The sequence below is a fragment of the Hypomesus transpacificus genome, unplaced genomic scaffold (assembly GCF_021917145.1).
Source record: "Hypomesus transpacificus isolate Combined female unplaced genomic scaffold, fHypTra1 scaffold_246, whole genome shotgun sequence".
NCBI classification, from domain to species: domain Eukaryota; kingdom Metazoa; phylum Chordata; class Actinopteri; order Osmeriformes; family Osmeridae; genus Hypomesus; species Hypomesus transpacificus.
Genome location: NW_025813776.1, coordinates 125607 through 144313, shown reverse-complemented (window position 1 = coordinate 144313; position 18707 = coordinate 125607). Strand labels below are relative to the sequence as shown.

At 42.1% G+C, this 18707-nt stretch overlaps 2 protein-coding genes across 6 annotated transcripts; both read left to right on the top strand.

Moving 5' to 3' along the window:
* Positions 1–1397: 1397 nt before the first annotated feature.
* LOC124462776 lies at positions 1398–6825 on the top strand. 3 transcript variants are annotated; one of them, XM_047014409.1, is made up of 6 exons: positions 1398–4710; positions 5241–5309; positions 5430–5504; positions 5715–5781; positions 5874–5910; positions 6056–6825. In XM_047014409.1, coding segments are annotated over exons 1-5 (2097 nt in total). In that variant the 5' UTR covers positions 1398–2826; the 3' UTR covers positions 5876–5910; positions 6056–6825. The 3 variants fall into 3 exon arrangements, 2 of the variants coding, with proteins under 2 accessions (XP_046870365.1, XP_046870364.1); XR_006955487.1 differs by lacking the exons at positions 5715–5781; positions 5874–5910; positions 6056–6825 and having other exon boundaries at positions 1398–5309; positions 5430–5458; XM_047014408.1 differs by lacking the exons at positions 5430–5504; positions 5715–5781; positions 5874–5910; positions 6056–6825 and having other exon boundaries at positions 1398–5086; positions 5199–5332.
* A 4816-nt stretch (positions 6826–11641) lies between these two features.
* Positions 11642–16203, top strand: LOC124462775. Of its 3 annotated transcripts, XM_047014407.1 has the most exons (5): positions 11642–14954; positions 15485–15553; positions 15674–15748; positions 15959–16025; positions 16118–16203. In XM_047014407.1, coding segments are annotated over exons 1-5 (2097 nt in total). In that variant the 5' UTR covers positions 11642–13070; the 3' UTR covers positions 16120–16203. The 3 variants fall into 3 exon arrangements, 2 of the variants coding, with proteins under 2 accessions (XP_046870363.1, XP_046870362.1); XR_006955486.1 differs by lacking the exons at positions 15959–16025; positions 16118–16203 and having other exon boundaries at positions 11642–15553; positions 15674–15702; XM_047014406.1 differs by lacking the exons at positions 15674–15748; positions 15959–16025; positions 16118–16203 and having other exon boundaries at positions 11642–15330; positions 15443–15576.
* The last annotated feature ends 2504 nt before the right edge of the window (positions 16204–18707 follow it).

Sequence of the window (18707 nt, the reverse complement as noted above, 5' to 3'; positions counted from 1 at the left end):
ATGTAGAGACCAGGGAGACAGACACACTGGCCAGCTGCCCTGATGGGTCCGTGGTAGATCATTAATGCGGGTTGTATCCTACAACGCTCGTGGCCTCCGAGTAGGACATACTGCTGCTGATAGATCAAGACGTTTGGTGGTGGACACATTGCTGGACGAGAGTGACATTGTCTGCCTTCAAGAAACCTGGATGACCAAGCAAGATCTGGACAAATTGAACTCCCTACACAAGAACTTTCATGGTGCTGGAGAGTCCACTACCGATCTCAGCATGAGAACGGTTTGTGGGAGGATAGCTGGTGGTGTAGCTATACTGTGGAACATAAAATATGACCCAACGGTAAAGGTGGTGTGGCTTAACGTTGACTGGGCTATTGGGTTGGAGTTTAATCACAATGAAAATAAATGTACTATTGTAAATGTGTACACACCATATGAATCCTATGACCTTGAGGATGAATTTCAGAACAGGTTAGCTTTTATTCAGTCCTTCATAGAGGACAATAGTTCATGTTGTGTCTATGTCATGGGTGATTTTAATGCTGACATGTCAGATAAGTGTTTATTCGCACAACATCTGCAGCAGTTCTGTAATGAAACTAAATTAATTATATCAAGCGTTATTGCCTGATACAAGTTTTACCTATATAAGTGAAACGTGGCACACAACTTCCTGGCTAGACCATATTGTAACCACAGCCGATTCTCATGACTCACTGGAAAGTATAGAGATGTGTTATGGGCTGGCCACCACTGATCACATACCAGTTGCTATGCTGCTAAATGTTGAGAGTGTACCCTTGTTGCTGGCCCCCCAAGAAAACTGGACTGGTCAAAATTGACCAAAGAGGTTCGGCACAGATATTCTCTATTAACTAATTCTCGGATATGAACTGCAAGGATAAACATAATGCTGAAAAGCTCTGTGCCATGTATGATGATATTGTCAAATGTCTTTATGCTTCCAGTGAACCTTTTATTAATCACAAGAGTAAGGTCCCTAACGCACGGCCTGTCTGGAATGAGTTTGTGTCTGAGCAACATGCTGCTGCTAGAGAAGCCTTTAGAGTCTGGTCAGAGGCAGGCAGACCCAGACAGGGAGTGCTGCTTGATAACAAAAACCTCACAAATGCTAGATTTAAATATGCACTCGTTTCATTAAGAGAAATGAAAACACAATGAGAGCAGACTCGCTGGCCAGAAAGATGCAGAATAACAATCTTACTGACTTCTGGAAGCAGGGCTGGACTGGCCATCGGGCGTACCGGGCAATGCCCGGTGGGCCGGCAGGCATTTTGGGCCGGGCCGGGTCCATTCAAAAAAAAAAAAAAAAAAAAAAAAAAAAAATTAAAATATAATTATTACAATTTTTTTTTTTTTTATGGACCCGGCCCGGCCTGGCCCGGCCCGGCCCGGCCAAGTCACACAGCCGAGGCCGAGGGCCGAGGTCCCCCATGGCACATAGGTGCGTGCAGGCCAGGCAGGCTGTCAACTTCACCTGAAAGTTTAAAAAAAATACTTTGTCCCTGGCGGTCTCAGGCAATTACTCATTATGATTAGTTCTATGCTGGGCCTGGCCCAATCACATACACAGCAGAGGGCCGAGGTCCCGCCCTTGGGTCTCGGCTGTCAATCAGTCACGTCACGTCACTTATTGACACTGACAGAAAAATAGAAAAAACGGAAAGGAGGCGCGGAGAAAGTCCGAGATAAAAAGAGAAAAGCCCTAGAGGCAAACTCTGCAACATGTGCTAAAATATCGGACATGTTTGCCGCGACAGCTGGCCCGGCTTCATTAGCACCTGCGACGGTGGAAATTGCGGCGGCGGAGGCTGAGGAGGATGTCGGTGATGATGGGGACGGAGAGGTGACTGAATGGCGGCCGAGGCCAAGCGCAGAGATGGGTGGCGCTGGCGGCGGCCCGGCCCCGGGGCCGAGCTCAGCCTCAGACGAAGTGGCGGCGGTAAGAAGTTGAAATTTAAGTTTGTGTTGATAAAGAAATATTTGTTAAGCTAGATTCCTAAACTTTAACACAGTATGTAGTTTCCTAACAGTTAGCTCCTGCGTTATAACAACATGTTGTACAGAGTAATCTAGACTGAGCCCGGTCAAAGTGGCTATTTTAGCTAACACAACAGTTAGCCCACTAAACATTTGCTAGCTTTTCTTTGGGGAGTTAAATAGCTCTGTTGACTGTGTATTGAAAGAGCATCACTTTGCTATTGCTATTTGAACAACATTAATGTGAGGAAGCTGTCAGTGTTTAATTGCTTTATTAATTTATTAGGCTTTATGGGTAAACAGCTTTTTTGGGACATGAAAACATAGATAAAACTTGTTTGTGAGCCAGCTTAATAAACAAAATTTAGACAAACATGTATTCCCTGGAGAAAACATGTGTTCTAATATTTCTTTTGTGTGTGTGTGCGTGTGTGCGCTATGAGTAGACTTTGTGTCCAATTTACAGTGTTATTTTAGCTTGCTTGCTATTATGTTATAGTTTGCAGGTGTTATAGCTTACAGTTATTATTTATTATCATGTAATAGTGAAATATTGCTATTTCTAATTGCTAATAATGATTATTCATTAGTAGGTAACCAGAGAAATAACACTAGTGAAATTAATGCTCCTGTCTCTCTCTCTTTCTCTATGTTTAGTCAAGTCAGACTGTTGGAGTAGGAGTGGAGGAGTCACAGGAAGATCAGGCAGTTGTAGACTATTTTAGCCGCCCTCATTCCACAAAAAGGCAGGAATTCTTTAAGTTTCACCCACAGCAGAATGCCACAAACCCTGTCATCCAGAGGCTCTTCACAAGAACGGACGACATGGCATGGAAATGGCTGACTTATAGTGATGAACGTAATGCTTTATTTTGTTTTCTTTGCCTTGCTTTTAGCAAGCCCAATGACCCAAGTTCTTTCATTGGAGGCATGACAGACTGGAGGCATGTGCACCAAAGAATAGAGGAGCATGAGAGAGGCATGGCACATAGACAGTGTGCTGAGGCATATGTATTAAACTGCTCCAGAGCAAGTGTTGATCACCTCCTTGAGGGAAGACAGCTGAAAGGACACCGTGAGCAGGTGAAGAAGAGACGTCAGGTGTTGGAACGTGTGGTGGAGGTTGTGAGAGTCTTAGGGAAGAGAGGCTTAAGCTACAGGCAGGAGCACAATGAAGCTGCGTACACCTTGGACATCAACAGTCTCGACCATGGCAATTTCCTAGAACTTATTATATTGTTGGGGAAATATGATGTGTGTTTAAAGGAGCACCTCAGCAGTGTAATTGAGAAAAGCAAGCAGATCCATGCTTCAGGCACACAAGGCAGAGGCTCTCTCATTACCCTCCTGTCCAAAACAACTGTGGATGCAGTAATCGATGCTATCAAGCATTTAATTCAAGAGAGCATCTCAGCAGACATCAAAAAAGCCGGAATGTATTCTGTGCAGCTCGACACAACACAAGATGTTACAGGGAGAGAGCAGTGTTCTGTGATTTTGAGGTTTGTGACGGATGCAGTCCATGAAAGGCTGGTTGCAGTCGTACAATGCAGCACAACTACAGGACAGTCGTTTGTGACGCTGTTAACAGAAGTCCTTGAGAGTCTGCAATTGGACATAGGCCTGTGCATTGGAAACGCCACAGATGGAGCCTCTAATATGCAGGGTCAATACAGAGGTTTCTCTGCATTAATGGCATCCAAAAACCCCACCCATCAGCATGTGTGGTGCTATGCACATGTCTTGAACCTTGTATTGTCCGATACCACCCATAGCGTCATTGAAAGTGGATCACTATTTGACCTGCTGAACGACATTGCCGTATTCATCAGGGACTCATACACAAGAGTGAGTGTGTGGGAGACCGAGAGCCAGGACAAGAGGCACAAACGCATCTCAACAATTGGAGAGACGAGATGGTGGGCTAAACATCATGCCCTGAGGAAAGTTTTTGGAAACTTTGGCAGACCTGATGGCGGCCTTTTTGTTGAAGTGGTGTCCACACTTTCTGCCATAATGAAGCTGAAGTCACTTGCATCAAATGCAAGAAACAAAGCCAGAGGATACAGAGACGGCTTACTTCGATACGAAACTGTGCTCACAGCTCAGTTATTCCTCCGGGTATTTGAGTTCACCTCACCACTGTCAAAATACCTACAGACCGGAGGAATGGACATCCTCTCTGCACATAGGATGGTCACCACAACACACGATTCACTTACAAAGATAGCAAGAGATTTCCCGGCCGTCAAAGATGCAGCTGACTGTTTTGTCCATTGGGCAAATGAAAAGCTAGAGGAGCAGGATGATCTAGATTTGGAAGTGGAGGCAGCACTACCTCAGAAAAGGCTAAAGAAGAAGAAAGTCTTGCCAGGAGAGATGGCCCAGGATGAAAGCCTCAGTGATTCAGAGAAGGCCTATGAGGTCAATGTTCACCACCAGATCCTGGATACAGCTGTTGAGGCCATGCACCACAGATTCCTCACTCATGGCACTCTGTATGCAGATTTATCCCTCCTACATCCCAAAAACTTCCCCCTCATCCAGACCAGTGGCGGTGCACTCCCTGTATCTGCACTTCAAGAACTCAGCAAGTGTCTAGTTGTGTATGACAGCAGGGCAACTGTGACAGATCTACAGATTGAACTCAGAAACTTGGCACAGCAATGGGACAGGCTGGTACAATCACAATTGGATAACTACGCAACTAAAGCAGTTGAAGAGGAATCAGATGGCCAAGAAGAGATGGAAATAATAAGCAAAACCTGTGTGTCTTGCAAAGAGTGCCCCCTGTGCTGCTACAAAATCCTTCTCAGGTTTAACATGCTGACTCACGCATATCCGCTACTTGGGTTGGCATACAAGTTTCTGCTAACCCTGTCAATAACTCAGGTAGCCTGTGAGCGGTCATTTTCCACCCTTCGCTACATCAAAAACCGACTGAGGAGTTGCCTGTCTGCCAGCAAACTGGAAGCCTTCATGTTGATGGCCATTGAAAAGGATGTCCTTGTGTCCCTTGAAACTGACACAGTGATTGACAGAGTTGCAGAGAAGAGCGAATCAATGAAGAAACTGCTTTTATAAGGTGAGATTTATGATAAATAAATACATTTGTGTTAAATTAGTGGATTTAATAAAAAATGTTGACAGAAAATAATGTTGTTATTGCTTTGCTCTCTGCTCTCCTCCTCTCTCAGGGTGCCCTTGCTGTTTTCAGTTGCTCAAGTTCCTGCTCATCCAATTTCATTGCCTTGCTACATATTTGTTCTTGTGGACTATTGGAGGGCCATTCAACATTTTCTCAACCAGTATGTATATCAGACTGTTGTCTAGCTCTATTTATTTTTTTAGTCATCAGTCCTGTCCTGCTATAATGCAATTGGTTTGTATCACTCACTTTTTGTGTCTGTCAAACTCTTTTTTTTAAGGCTGCCCTGTCCCCCAGGGGTGTTCCAGGGATGTGCATTTCATTGGTGTGGACTTCACAGGCATTCTTCAAATTTGTAAGTTTACAATACTGTTGTTTTGTGTTCTTGCTGGCATCCACCTGGATGGTCATAAAGCCTACTACTTTTACAGAGTGACTGTAATGAATGCAACTATCCATTATTGTATTACTTTAAAGACACCAATACTATCAATGTAAATTTTTTGAAACATTCAAATTTTCACTGTTCTCTTGACCCACCTGGCCTCTCTTTCTCTCCCCTTAGGTAATTTTTGGAGTGAAGGATTGCCTTCCCCTGATGTGGAGTTCACGTGTGTTCTTTTTGTTTCATTGTGAGTTTACTAAATAGCTCTTATTTTGATTATAGAAGAGACAGTATCAGATGAATCTATCATATCTGACTGCTCCTTTCTGTCTCCCTCAGAGCACCAAGGTCCATGCAGCCTTTTGTCTCAGCATATGTAAGTACAAAATGAGCTATTATCTCTCTGTTCACCTAAAGATTATTTAAACTATACCTTAAATGATCTCTCTCTCTCTCTCTCTCTCTCTCTCTCTCTCTCTCTCTCTCTCTCTCTCTCTCTCTCTCTCTCTCTCATACTTTAGGGTGCCACTTTGACTTACTGTGTTATAATTTGGTGTGTTCTAGTTAGTGTAAATAAGATAATACATATATTGTGTATACTTCCTGTTGTTGTTGTTCTCTGTTCTTGCATTTTTTGCTGACTGTGAGACGGTTCAAACTGTACATATTATAAGCATTAGTCATTTCAGAGGAGATTTGACCTAGCTGCAAAACCTCCATTGTGCCCAAATACAAATGCAGAACCCTCTCTTCTTCAAAGTCCTGTAATCTGCCTTGTTTTTTTGAGTGTAAACATTTTGTAAGCGTCTAATCACGAGGATCTAATAGTTTTTTTAATCTCCACTCCTGTTTTTACATGTGGCCATTGAAAGAACAAAAGGTTATTTTGGGCTATTATATAAAAGATTAAAATTATGATCGTACCTAATTGTTTAATTTCTATTTTTATAAACAATGTACACGTTTGTATAAACAGTATTTTCATTAAACACTGAAAAGACATCTCTAGCAATGTTTCTTTGACAACCACTTTCACTTCAAGATGGGTATTGTGGCATTGTAGCCATCTCTCCAAAGATGAAAGTCTCTGTAAGTATAGTGAAAGAGTGTATGCATTTTTCAACATGGTTACTCTCATCCATGTAGGCTACTGCGCTTTATTTTAATTGTTGAAACAGCACAATATGCGCATATATCCTCTGGTATGTTGTGTGCCTCCGCATATCGTATAAATAATCTTGGTGGGCTGCCATGGCCAAAAATGCCAGGGCTGATTTCTTGTCCCAGTCCAGCCCTGTCTGGAAGGTGGCTAACCTGAGTTCGTTAGTAATTGTTACTAACTTAAACCAATTTAACATATGAAAAAAACAATACAACCAACTGTTAAACAAAAACAGGAAAGATTTACTTCAGACAAAAAATCAGTTCTTCAGTTATTGGTTCAACATTTACATGACATCGTAATGCACATGGACACACAATACAAACTAGCCGGCAATGCTAACTACACGAATACCTTAATTCAGTACAGTTCTACGGTGCAGGCCTGAGTGTAGCTCGTGTGCGTTGTAGCCGTAAACAAAATGGCTGTTTCGCCAGGATGGCACAAAATAACAAGGAGCTGGTACCTCGGATCAGCAGTGCGGTAGCACACGCACTGCGGCAGAAGGGCGGCAGCAGGTGAAGGAGAGACCGACCAAATACTCTCGTGGATTTACGAGACGAACCAACTCAGGAAGAAGACTGAGGACGACGACAATCCCGACCTCCACCGGCTCCAACCTGGCACTCGCTGTCGCTAGTCTGGCGGCAAAGCCCGTGCTTAATCCAAAACCGCCAACAGCCAAACTCCTCTTTCTGGGTTATTGTTGTTGGTTGAGATATTCACCCAACAATATAAACATAACACCACTAATGATAATATAAAATCTTCACTCTTGGTATTTTACCGTACGCTACAATTTTCTTCTCCCTCCAACTCCTCCGCTCGCTCTGTCTTTTTCTACTCCAACCTCATCTACCCCAACTTCCCGTGTTACCCTGCCCTTTGACCTCAAACCGGATTGGCTTAACATCATAATCAAAATTAAAGCAACAACATAGATTCACAAAACATTCATCTTACTCTCTTCATATTTGTAACCGGTACATTTTAACATGCGTTTTTTAAACAACAGATATACATTTCCAAATGCTGTATTCAGTAAAACATGAACAATATGCATTTCTCATCAAATCAAAATCATACTCTCAAACCTTAAAGTCTATTTATTAAACTATGAACTTAAGTATTATGTATTCAAACTTTTATATTTATGTAATAGGATTGTTTCAACAGAAATGTTTACCACCCGGGCTACACAACTATCGACCCATTGCATTGGCCAGTATCTTGTCTAAAGTGTTTGAGAGAATTATTTGATTGAAATTGGAAATGTATATTCTGACTGCAGAAAATCAGTTTGGTTTTAAAAGAAAACATGGTACTGATCTCTGTATCTATGCTCTGAAGGAGATTGTCTCAGGTACACAAGTCTTAATTCATCTGTATTTTTATGCTTTATTGATGCTTACAAAGCTTTCGATCAAATTTGTCATGAAAAACTGTTTATGAAGCTAATAGCGAGAGGTTTCCCTAAACCTCTTGTGAGGATTTTGGTGTTCTGGTATGCCAATCAAACTTTTCATGTTAAATGGGACAATGTTGTATCAGCTGCTTTCCATGTTGGTAACGGAGTTCGACAAGGAGGAATTTGATTTCCCTTTTTGTTTAATATGGATATGGACGACTTATCAAGCCAGCTGAATAAGACAAATACAGGCTGTCTTGTTGGTGAATCTATTGTCAATCATCTGATGTACGCAGATTATCTGGTTCCACTCAGCCTGTTGCAACAGATGCTATGGGTGTGCTCTCAGTATGGCTTAGATCATGATATAAAATATAATGCAAAGAAAAGCCACATAATGATAGTCAGAAGTAATCAGGACAGGAAATTAACCTTCCCTACCTTTTATTTATCTGGCAGTCCCCTTGGTGTTTGTGAGGAAATAAAATATCTGCCATGTCATTTCTGATGATTGGACAGATGACAACGATATGTATCAACAGCGCTGTCAAATATATTCTCAGGCCAGTATGTTATTAAGGACGTTTTCTATGTGCTCAGATTCAGTTAAATGTTCCCTGTTTAGAACCTACATAACACCATTGTACACTGCTCATTTGTGGTCTATGTACAGGTAAAGGAGTATACAGATACTGAAAGTAGCCTACAATGATGCTTTTAGATTGCTACTTAATGTGCCAAGGTGGCATAGTGCTAGTCAGTTGTTTGTGTCTAAGCACGTACCAACCTGTAAGGCAATCCTGAGACAACTGATGTATGGTTTCAATGATGCTTTTAGATTGCTACTTAATGTGCCTAGGTGGCATAGTGCTGGTCAGTTGTTTCTGTCTAAGCACGTACCAACCTGTAAGGCACTCCTGAGACAACTGATGTATGGTTTCATGTGTCGACTGGACAAGTCTGAGAACTGAATAGTAGAGGCCCTGGTCAACCCTCTAAAGAGCTGCTATCGATTACTTGGAACTTAAGACTACATTGGCACAAAAGTCTTCATACTTTTTATGCACTGTATTATCTATGTTTTATGTTTTCGTTTTACTCTCTTTTTTATAGCTCTGTCTGTTATTTTATGTGGAACAGAGTATCAGTTTTTGACTGGCTGATGTGTAAAGCATTATTTTAGCGTTAGCGATAAGTTCAATTTGCTTTATATCAATCATTTTTGGAGATATGAAGTTGCCTTTGCACACGGTAACATGTTGTAGTGTCTTCCATCGATATACCAAGTTTCGTGTTGATATCTCAAAGATTTGCTGAGACATGACTTCACATCCTGTTTGGCGGCTTTTCTGATGAATTTGATTGGCTGTAACGGACAAACGGTTGTGAGGATCAAAATTCTTTTCGATAACTTTTGTGAGGCTTGGTCTGAAGATCATCTCTGGTAACTTTGAAAAAGATATGACAAAAACTGTAGGAGGAGTAGGCTTTCAAAGGTTTTTGATAAAACCGGAAATAGCGGAAAATCTATATAACCGGAAATTGACGCCATGGTGTGCATTGAACTCGGCTTGATCCAGGGAATCCAAAGGTACCTCATTTTTGAAAATGGGTCATACGGTTCAAAAGTTGCGTGTGTAAACACAAGTCCAACTTTGACCCGTTGGTGGCGCTGGAGTGGTCTAATGGGAGACATGAAACTTGGTGTAGGTATAGAATCAACTGTCCTTAATGAGTGTGCCAAATTTCACAAAAAGTTGTCGAAGGGTTCTAGGGGCTGCCATTGACTTCCATGGAACAAGAATAATAATAATAAATATAACTGCAAGCAGTAATGGCGGATTCCTCCAAACATTGCGAACCATTGAAAAATGTATATTCTTGACAAATTGGAACTGTATAGAAAAATCTATGCTGCAGAATTACCAATGGGATACCAAATCTGAAATATAATACCATCAAGATCCACAAGGGCCTTTATTTCAACCCAAGGAGTGAAGGGAGGGGGCTTGGTTAGCCTATCCATTCCAGAAAGCCTTTGTGCTCTAGGGCGTGGAATGTAGCGCCACCTATGGGTAATGGTGGGACAGTTGTGGTGTGGTAATTACCCTTCAGTCATGATGCTGGGATGAATGTAGGCCTATATGTAGAGACCAGGGAGACAGACACACTGGCCAGCTGCCCTGATGGGTCCGTGGTAGATCATTAATGCGGGTTGTATCCTACAACGCTCGTGGCCTCCGAGTAGGACATACTGCTGCTGATAGATCAAGACGTTTGGTGGTGGACACATTGCTGGACGAGAGTGACATTGTCTGCCTTCAAGAAACCTGGATGACCAAGCAAGATCTGGACAAATTGAACTCCCTACACAAGAACTTTCATGGTGCTGGAGAGTCCACTACCGATCTCAGCATGAGAACGGTTTGTGGGAGGATAGCTGGTGGTGTAGCTATACTGTGGAACATAAAATATGACCCAACGGTAAAGGTGGTGTGGCTTAACGTTGACTGGGCTATTGGGTTGGAGTTTAATCACAATGAAAATAAATGTACTATTGTAAATGTGTACACACCATATGAATCCTATGACCTTGAGGATGAATTTCAGAACAGGTTAGCTTTTATTCAGTCCTTCATAGAGGACAATAGTTCATGTTGTGTCTATGTCATGGGTGATTTTAATGCTGACATGTCAGATAAGTGTTTATTCGCACAACATCTGCAGCAGTTCTGTAATGAAACTAAATTAATTATATCAAGCGTTATTGCCTGATACAAGTTTTACCTATATAAGTGAAACGTGGCACACAACTTCCTGGCTAGACCATATTGTAACCACAGCCGATTCTCATGACTCACTGGAAAGTATAGAGATGTGTTATGGGCTGGCCACCACTGATCACATACCAGTTGCTATGCTGCTAAATGTTGAGAGTGTACCCTTGTTGCTGGCCCCCCAAGAAAACTGGACTGGTCAAAATTGACCAAAGAGGTTCGGCACAGATATTCTCTATTAACTAATTCTCGGATATGAACTGCAAGGATAAACATAATGCTGAAAAGCTCTGTGCCATGTATGATGATATTGTCAAATGTCTTTATGCTTCCAGTGAACCTTTTATTAATCACAAGAGTAAGGTCCCTAACGCACGGCCTGTCTGGAATGAGTTTGTGTCTGAGCAACATGCTGCTGCTAGAGAAGCCTTTAGAGTCTGGTCAGAGGCAGGCAGACCCAGACAGGGAGTGCTGCTTGATAACAAAAACCTCACAAATGCTAGATTTAAATATGCACTCGTTTCATTAAGAGAAATGAAAACACAATGAGAGCAGACTCGCTGGCCAGAAAGATGCAGAATAACAATCTTACTGACTTCTGGAAGCAGGGCTGGACTGGCCATCGGGCGTACCGGGCAATGCCCGGTGGGCCGGCAGGCATTTTGGGCCGGGCCGGGTCCATTCAAAAAAAAAAAAAAAAAAAAAAAAAATTAAAATATAATTATTACAATTTTTTTTTTTTTTATGGACCCGGCCCGGCCTGGCCCGGCCCGGCCCGGCCAAGTCACACAGCCGAGGCCGAGGGCCGAGGTCCCCCATGGCACATAGGTGCGTGCAGGCCAGGCAGGCTGTCAACTTCACCTGAAAGTTTAAAAAAAATACTTTGTCCCTGGCGGTCTCAGGCAATTACTCATTATGATTAGTTCTATGCTGGGCCTGGCCCAATCACATACACAGCAGAGGGCCGAGGTCCCGCCCTTGGGTCTCGGCTGTCAATCAGTCACGTCACGTCACTTATTGACACTGACAGAAAAATAGAAAAAACGGAAAGGAGGCGCGGAGAAAGTCCGAGATAAAAAGAGAAAAGCCCTAGAGGCAAACTCTGCAACATGTGCTAAAATATCGGACATGTTTGCCGCGACAGCTGGCCCGGCTTCATTAGCACCTGCGACGGTGGAAATTGCGGCGGCGGAGGCTGAGGAGGATGTCGGTGATGATGGGGACGGAGAGGTGACTGAATGGCGGCCGAGGCCAAGCGCAGAGATGGGTGGCGCTGGCGGCGGCCCGGCCCCGGGGCCGAGCTCAGCCTCAGACGAAGTGGCGGCGGTAAGAAGTTGAAATTTAAGTTTGTGTTGATAAAGAAATATTTGTTAAGCTAGATTCCTAAACTTTAACACAGTATGTAGTTTCCTAACAGTTAGCTCCTGCGTTATAACAACATGTTGTACAGAGTAATCTAGACTGAGCCCGGTCAAAGTGGCTATTTTAGCTAACACAACAGTTAGCCCACTAAACATTTGCTAGCTTTTCTTTGGGGAGTTAAATAGCTCTGTTGACTGTGTATTGAAAGAGCATCACTTTGCTATTGCTATTTGAACAACATTAATGTGAGGAAGCTGTCAGTGTTTAATTGCTTTATTAATTTATTAGGCTTTATGGGTAAACAGCTTTTTTGGGACATGAAAACATAGATAAAACTTGTTTGTGAGCCAGCTTAATAAACAAAATTTAGACAAACATGTATTCCCTGGAGAAAACATGTGTTCTAATATTTCTTTTGTGTGTGTGTGCGTGTGTGCGCTATGAGTAGACTTTGTGTCCAATTTACAGTGTTATTTTAGCTTGCTTGCTATTATGTTATAGTTTGCAGGTGTTATAGCTTACAGTTATTATTTATTATCATGTAATAGTGAAATATTGCTATTTCTAATTGCTAATAATGATTATTCATTAGTAGGTAACCAGAGAAATAACACTAGTGAAATTAATGCTCCTGTCTCTCTCTCTTTCTCTATGTTTAGTCAAGTCAGACTGTTGGAGTAGGAGTGGAGGAGTCACAGGAAGATCAGGCAGTTGTAGACTATTTTAGCCGCCCTCATTCCACAAAAAGGCAGGAATTCTTTAAGTTTCACCCACAGCAGAATGCCACAAACCCTGTCATCCAGAGGCTCTTCACAAGAACGGACGACATGGCATGGAAATGGCTGACTTATAGTGATGAACGTAATGCTTTATTTTGTTTTCTTTGCCTTGCTTTTAGCAAGCCCAATGACCCAAGTTCTTTCATTGGAGGCATGACAGACTGGAGGCATGTGCACCAAAGAATAGAGGAGCATGAGAGAGGCATGGCACATAGACAGTGTGCTGAGGCATATGTATTAAACTGCTCCAGAGCAAGTGTTGATCACCTCCTTGAGGGAAGACAGCTGAAAGGACACCGTGAGCAGGTGAAGAAGAGACGTCAGGTGTTGGAACGTGTGGTGGAGGTTGTGAGAGTCTTAGGGAAGAGAGGCTTAAGCTACAGGCAGGAGCACAATGAAGCTGCGTACACCTTGGACATCAACAGTCTCGACCATGGCAATTTCCTAGAACTTATTATATTGTTGGGGAAATATGATGTGTGTTTAAAGGAGCACCTCAGCAGTGTAATTGAGAAAAGCAAGCAGATCCATGCTTCAGGCACACAAGGCAGAGGCTCTCTCATTACCCTCCTGTCCAAAACAACTGTGGATGCAGTAATCGATGCTATCAAGCATTTAATTCAAGAGAGCATCTCAGCAGACATCAAAAAAGCCGGAATGTATTCTGTGCAGCTCGACACAACACAAGATGTTACAGGGAGAGAGCAGTGTTCTGTGATTTTGAGGTTTGTGACGGATGCAGTCCATGAAAGGCTGGTTGCAGTCGTACAATGCAGCACAACTACAGGACAGTCGTTTGTGACGCTGTTAACAGAAGTCCTTGAGAGTCTGCAATTGGACATAGGCCTGTGCATTGGAAACGCCACAGATGGAGCCTCTAATATGCAGGGTCAATACAGAGGTTTCTCTGCATTAATGGCATCCAAAAACCCCACCCATCAGCATGTGTGGTGCTATGCACATGTCTTGAACCTTGTATTGTCCGATACCACCCATAGCGTCATTGAAAGTGGATCACTATTTGACCTGCTGAACGACATTGCCGTATTCATCAGGGACTCATACACAAGAGTGAGTGTGTGGGAGACCGAGAGCCAGGACAAGAGGCACAAACGCATCTCAACAATTGGAGAGACGAGATGGTGGGCTAAACATCATGCCCTGAGGAAAGTTTTTGGAAACTTTGGCAGACCTGATGGCGGCCTTTTTGTTGAAGTGGTGTCCACACTTTCTGCCATAATGAAGCTGAAGTCACTTGCATCAAATGCAAGAAACAAAGCCAGAGGATACAGAGACGGCTTACTTCGATACGAAACTGTGCTCACAGCTCAGTTATTCCTCCGGGTATTTGAGTTCACCTCACCACTGTCAAAATACCTACAGACCGGAGGAATGGACATCCTCTCTGCACATAGGATGGTCACCACAACACACGATTCACTTACAAAGATAGCAAGAGATTTCCCGGCCGTCAAAGATGCAGCTGACTGTTTTGTCCATTGGGCAAATGAAAAGCTAGAGGAGCAGGATGATCTAGATTTGGAAGTGGAGGCAGCACTACCTCAGAAAAGGCTAAAGAAGAAGAAAGTCTTGCCAGGAGAGATGGCCCAGGATGAAAGCCTCAGTGATTCAGAGAAGGCCTATGAGGTCAATGTTCACCACCAGATCCTGGATACAGCTGTTGAGGCCATGCACCACAGATTCCTCACTCATGGCACTCTGTATGCAGATTTATCCCTCCTACATCCCAAAAACTTCCCCCTCATCCAGACCAGTGGCGGTGCACTCCCTGTATCTGCACTTCAAGAACTCAGCAAGTGTCTAGTTGTGTATGACAGCAGGGCAACTGTGACAGATCTACAGATTGAACTCAGAAACTTGGCACAGCAATGGGACAGGCTGGTACAATCACAATTGGATAACTACGCAACTAAAGCAGTTGAAGAGGAATCAGATGGCCAAGAAGAGATGGAAATAATAAGCAAAACCTGTGTGTCTTGCAAAGAGTGCCCCCTGTGCTGCTACAAAATCCTTCTCAGGTTTAACATGCTGACTCACGCATATCCGCTACTTGGGTTGGCATACAAGTTTCTGCTAACCCTGTCAATAACTCAGGTAGCCTGTGAGCGGTCATTTTCCACCCTTCGCTACATCAAAAACCGACTGAGGAGTTGCCTGTCTGCCAGCAAACTGGAAGCCTTCATGTTGATGGCCATTGAAAAGGATGTCCTTGTGTCCCTTGAAACTGACACAGTGATTGACAGAGTTGCAGAGAAGAGCGAATCAATGAAGAAACTGCTTTTATAAGGTGAGATTTATGATAAATAAATACATTTGTGTTAAATTAGTGGATTTAATAAAAAATGTTGACAGAAAATAATGTTGTTATTGCTTTGCTCTCTGCTCTCCTCCTCTCTCAGGGTGCCCTTGCTGTTTTCAGTTGCTCAAGTTCCTGCTCATCCAATTTCATTGCCTTGCTACATATTTGTTCTTGTGGACTATTGGAGGGCCATTCAACATTTTCTCAACCAGTATGTATATCAGACTGTTGTCTAGCTCTATTTATTTTTTTAGTCATCAGTCCTGTCCTGCTATAATGCAATTGGTTTGTATCACTCACTTTTTGTGTCTGTCAAACTCTTTTTTTTAAGGCTGCCCTGTCCCCCAGGGGTGTTCCAGGGATGTGCATTTCATTGGTGTGGACTTCACAGGCATTCTTCAAATTTGTAAGTTTACAATACTGTTGTTTTGTGTTCTTGCTGGCATCCACCTGGATGGTCATAAAGCCTACTACTTTTACAGAGTGACTGTAATGAATGCAACTATCCATTATTGTATTACTTTAAAGACACCAATACTATCAATGTAAATTTTTTGAAACATTCAAATTTTCACTGTTCTCTTGACCCACCTGGCCTCTCTTTCTCTCCCCTTAGGTAATTTTTGGAGTGAAGGATTGCCTTCCCCTGATGTGGAGTTCACGTGTGTTCTTTTTGTTTCATTGTGAGTTTACTAAATAGCTCTTATTTTGATTATAGAAGAGACAGTATCAGATGAATCTATCATATCTGACTGCTCCTTTCTGTCTCCCTCAGAGCACCAAGGTCCATGCAGCCTTTTGTCTCAGCATATGTAAGTACAAAATGAGCTATTATCTCTCTGTTCACCTAAAGATTATTTAAACTATACCTTAAATGATCTCTCTCTCTCTCTCTCTCTCTCTCTCTCTCTCTCTCTCTCTCTCTCTCTCTCTCTCTCTCTCTCTCTCTCTCTCTCTCTCATACTTTAGGGTGCCACTTTGACTTACTGTGTTATAATTTGGTGTGTTCTAGTTAGTGTAAATAAGATAATACATATATTGTGTATACTTCCTGTTGTTGTTGTTCTCTGTTCTTGCATTTTTTGCTGACTGTGAGACGGTTCAAACTGTACATATTATAAGCATTAGTCATTTCAGAGGAGATTTGACCTAGCTGCAAAACCTCCATTGTGCCCAAATACAAATGCAGAACCCTCTCTTCTTCAAAGTCCTGTAATCTGCCTTGTTTTTTTGAGTGTAAACATTTTGTAAGCGTCTAATCACGAGGATCTAATAGTTTTTTTAATCTCCACTCCTGTTTTTACATGTGGCCATTGAAAGAACAAAAGGTTATTTTGGGCTATTATATAAAAGATTAAAATTATGATCGTACCTAATTGTTTAATTTCTATTTTTATAAACAATGTACACGTTTGTATAAACAGTATTTTCATTAAACACTGAAAAGACATCTCTAGCAATGTTTCTTTGACAACCACTTTCACTTCAAGATGGGTATTGTGGCATTGTAGCCATCTCTCCAAAGATGAAAGTCTCTGTAAGTATAGTGAAAGAGTGTATGCATTTTTCAACATGGTTACTCTCATCCATGTAGGCTACTGCGCTTTATTTTAATTGTTGAAACAGCACAATATGCGCATATATCCTCTGGTATGTTGTGTGCCTCCGCATATCGTATAAATAATCTTGGTGGGCTGCCATGGCCAAAAATGCCAGGGCTGATTTCTTGTCCCAGTCCAGCCCTGTCTGGAAGGTGGCTAACCTGAGTTCGTTAGTAATTGTTACTAACTTAAACCAATTTAACATATGAAAAAAACAATACAACCAACTGTTAAACAAAAACAGGAAAGATTTACTTCAGACAAAAAATCAGTTCTTCAGTTATTGGTTCAACATTTACATGACATCGTAATGCACATGGACACACAATACAAACTAGCCGGCAATGCTAACTACACGAATACCTTAATTCAGTACAGTTCTACGGTGCAGGCCTGAGTGTAGCTCGTGTGCGTTGTAGCCGTAAACAAAATGGCTGTTTCGCCAGGATGGCACAAAATAACAAGGAGCTGGTACCTCGGATCAGCAGTGCGGTAGCACACGCACTGCGGCAGAAGGGCGGCAGCAGGTGAAGGAGAGACCGACCAAATACTCTCGTGGATTTACGAGACGAACCAACTCAGGAAGAAGACTGAGGACGACGACAATCCCGACCTCCACCGGCTCCAACCTGGCACTCGCTGTCGCTAGTCTGGCGGCAAAGCCCGTGCTTAATCCAAAACCGCCAACAGCCAAACTCCTCTTTCTGGGTTATTGTTGTTGGTTGAGATATTCACCCAACAATATAAACATAACACCACTAATGATAATATAAAATCTTCACTCTTGGTATTTTACCGTACGCTACAATTTTCTTCTCCCTCCAACTCCTCCGCTCGCTCTGTCTTTTTCTACTCCAACCTCATCTACCCCAACTTCCCGTGTTACCCTGCCCTTTGACCTCAAACCGGATTGGCTTAACATCATAATCAAAATTAAAGCAACAACATAGATTCACAAAACATTCATCTTACTCTCTTCATATTTGTAACCGGTACATTTTAACATGCGTTTTTTAAACAACAGATATACATTTCCAAATGCTGTATTCAGTAAAACATGAACAATATGCATTTCTCATCAAATCAAAATCATACTCTCAAACCTTAAAGTCTATTTATTAAACTATGAACTTAAGTATTATGTATTCAAACTTTTATATTTATGTAATAGGATTGTTTCAACAGAAATGTTTACCACCCGGGCTACACAACTATCGACCCATTGCATTGGCCAGTATCTTGTCTAAAGTGTTTGAGAGAATTATTTGATTGAAATTGGAAATGTATATTCTGACTGCAGAAAATCAGTTTGGTTTTAAAAGAAAACATGGTACTGATCTCTGTATCTATGCTCTGAAGGAGATTGTCTCAGGTACACAAGTCTTAATTCATCTGTATTTTTATGCTTTATTGATGCTTACAAAGCTTTCGATCAAATTTGTCATGAAAAACTGTTTATGAAGCTAATAGCGAGAGGTTTCCCTAAACCTCTTGTGAGGATTTTGGTGTTCTGGTATGCCAATCAAACTTTTCATGTTAAATGGGACAATGTTGTATCAGCTGCTTTCCATGTTGGTAACGGAGTTCGACAAGGAGGAATTTGATTTCCCTTTTTGTTTAATATGGATATGGACGACTTATCAAGCCAGCTGAATAAGACAAATACAGGCTGTCTTGTTGGTGAATCTATTGTCAATCATCTGATGTACGCAGATTATCTGGTTCCACTCAGCCTGTTGCAACAGATGCTATGGGTGTGCTCTC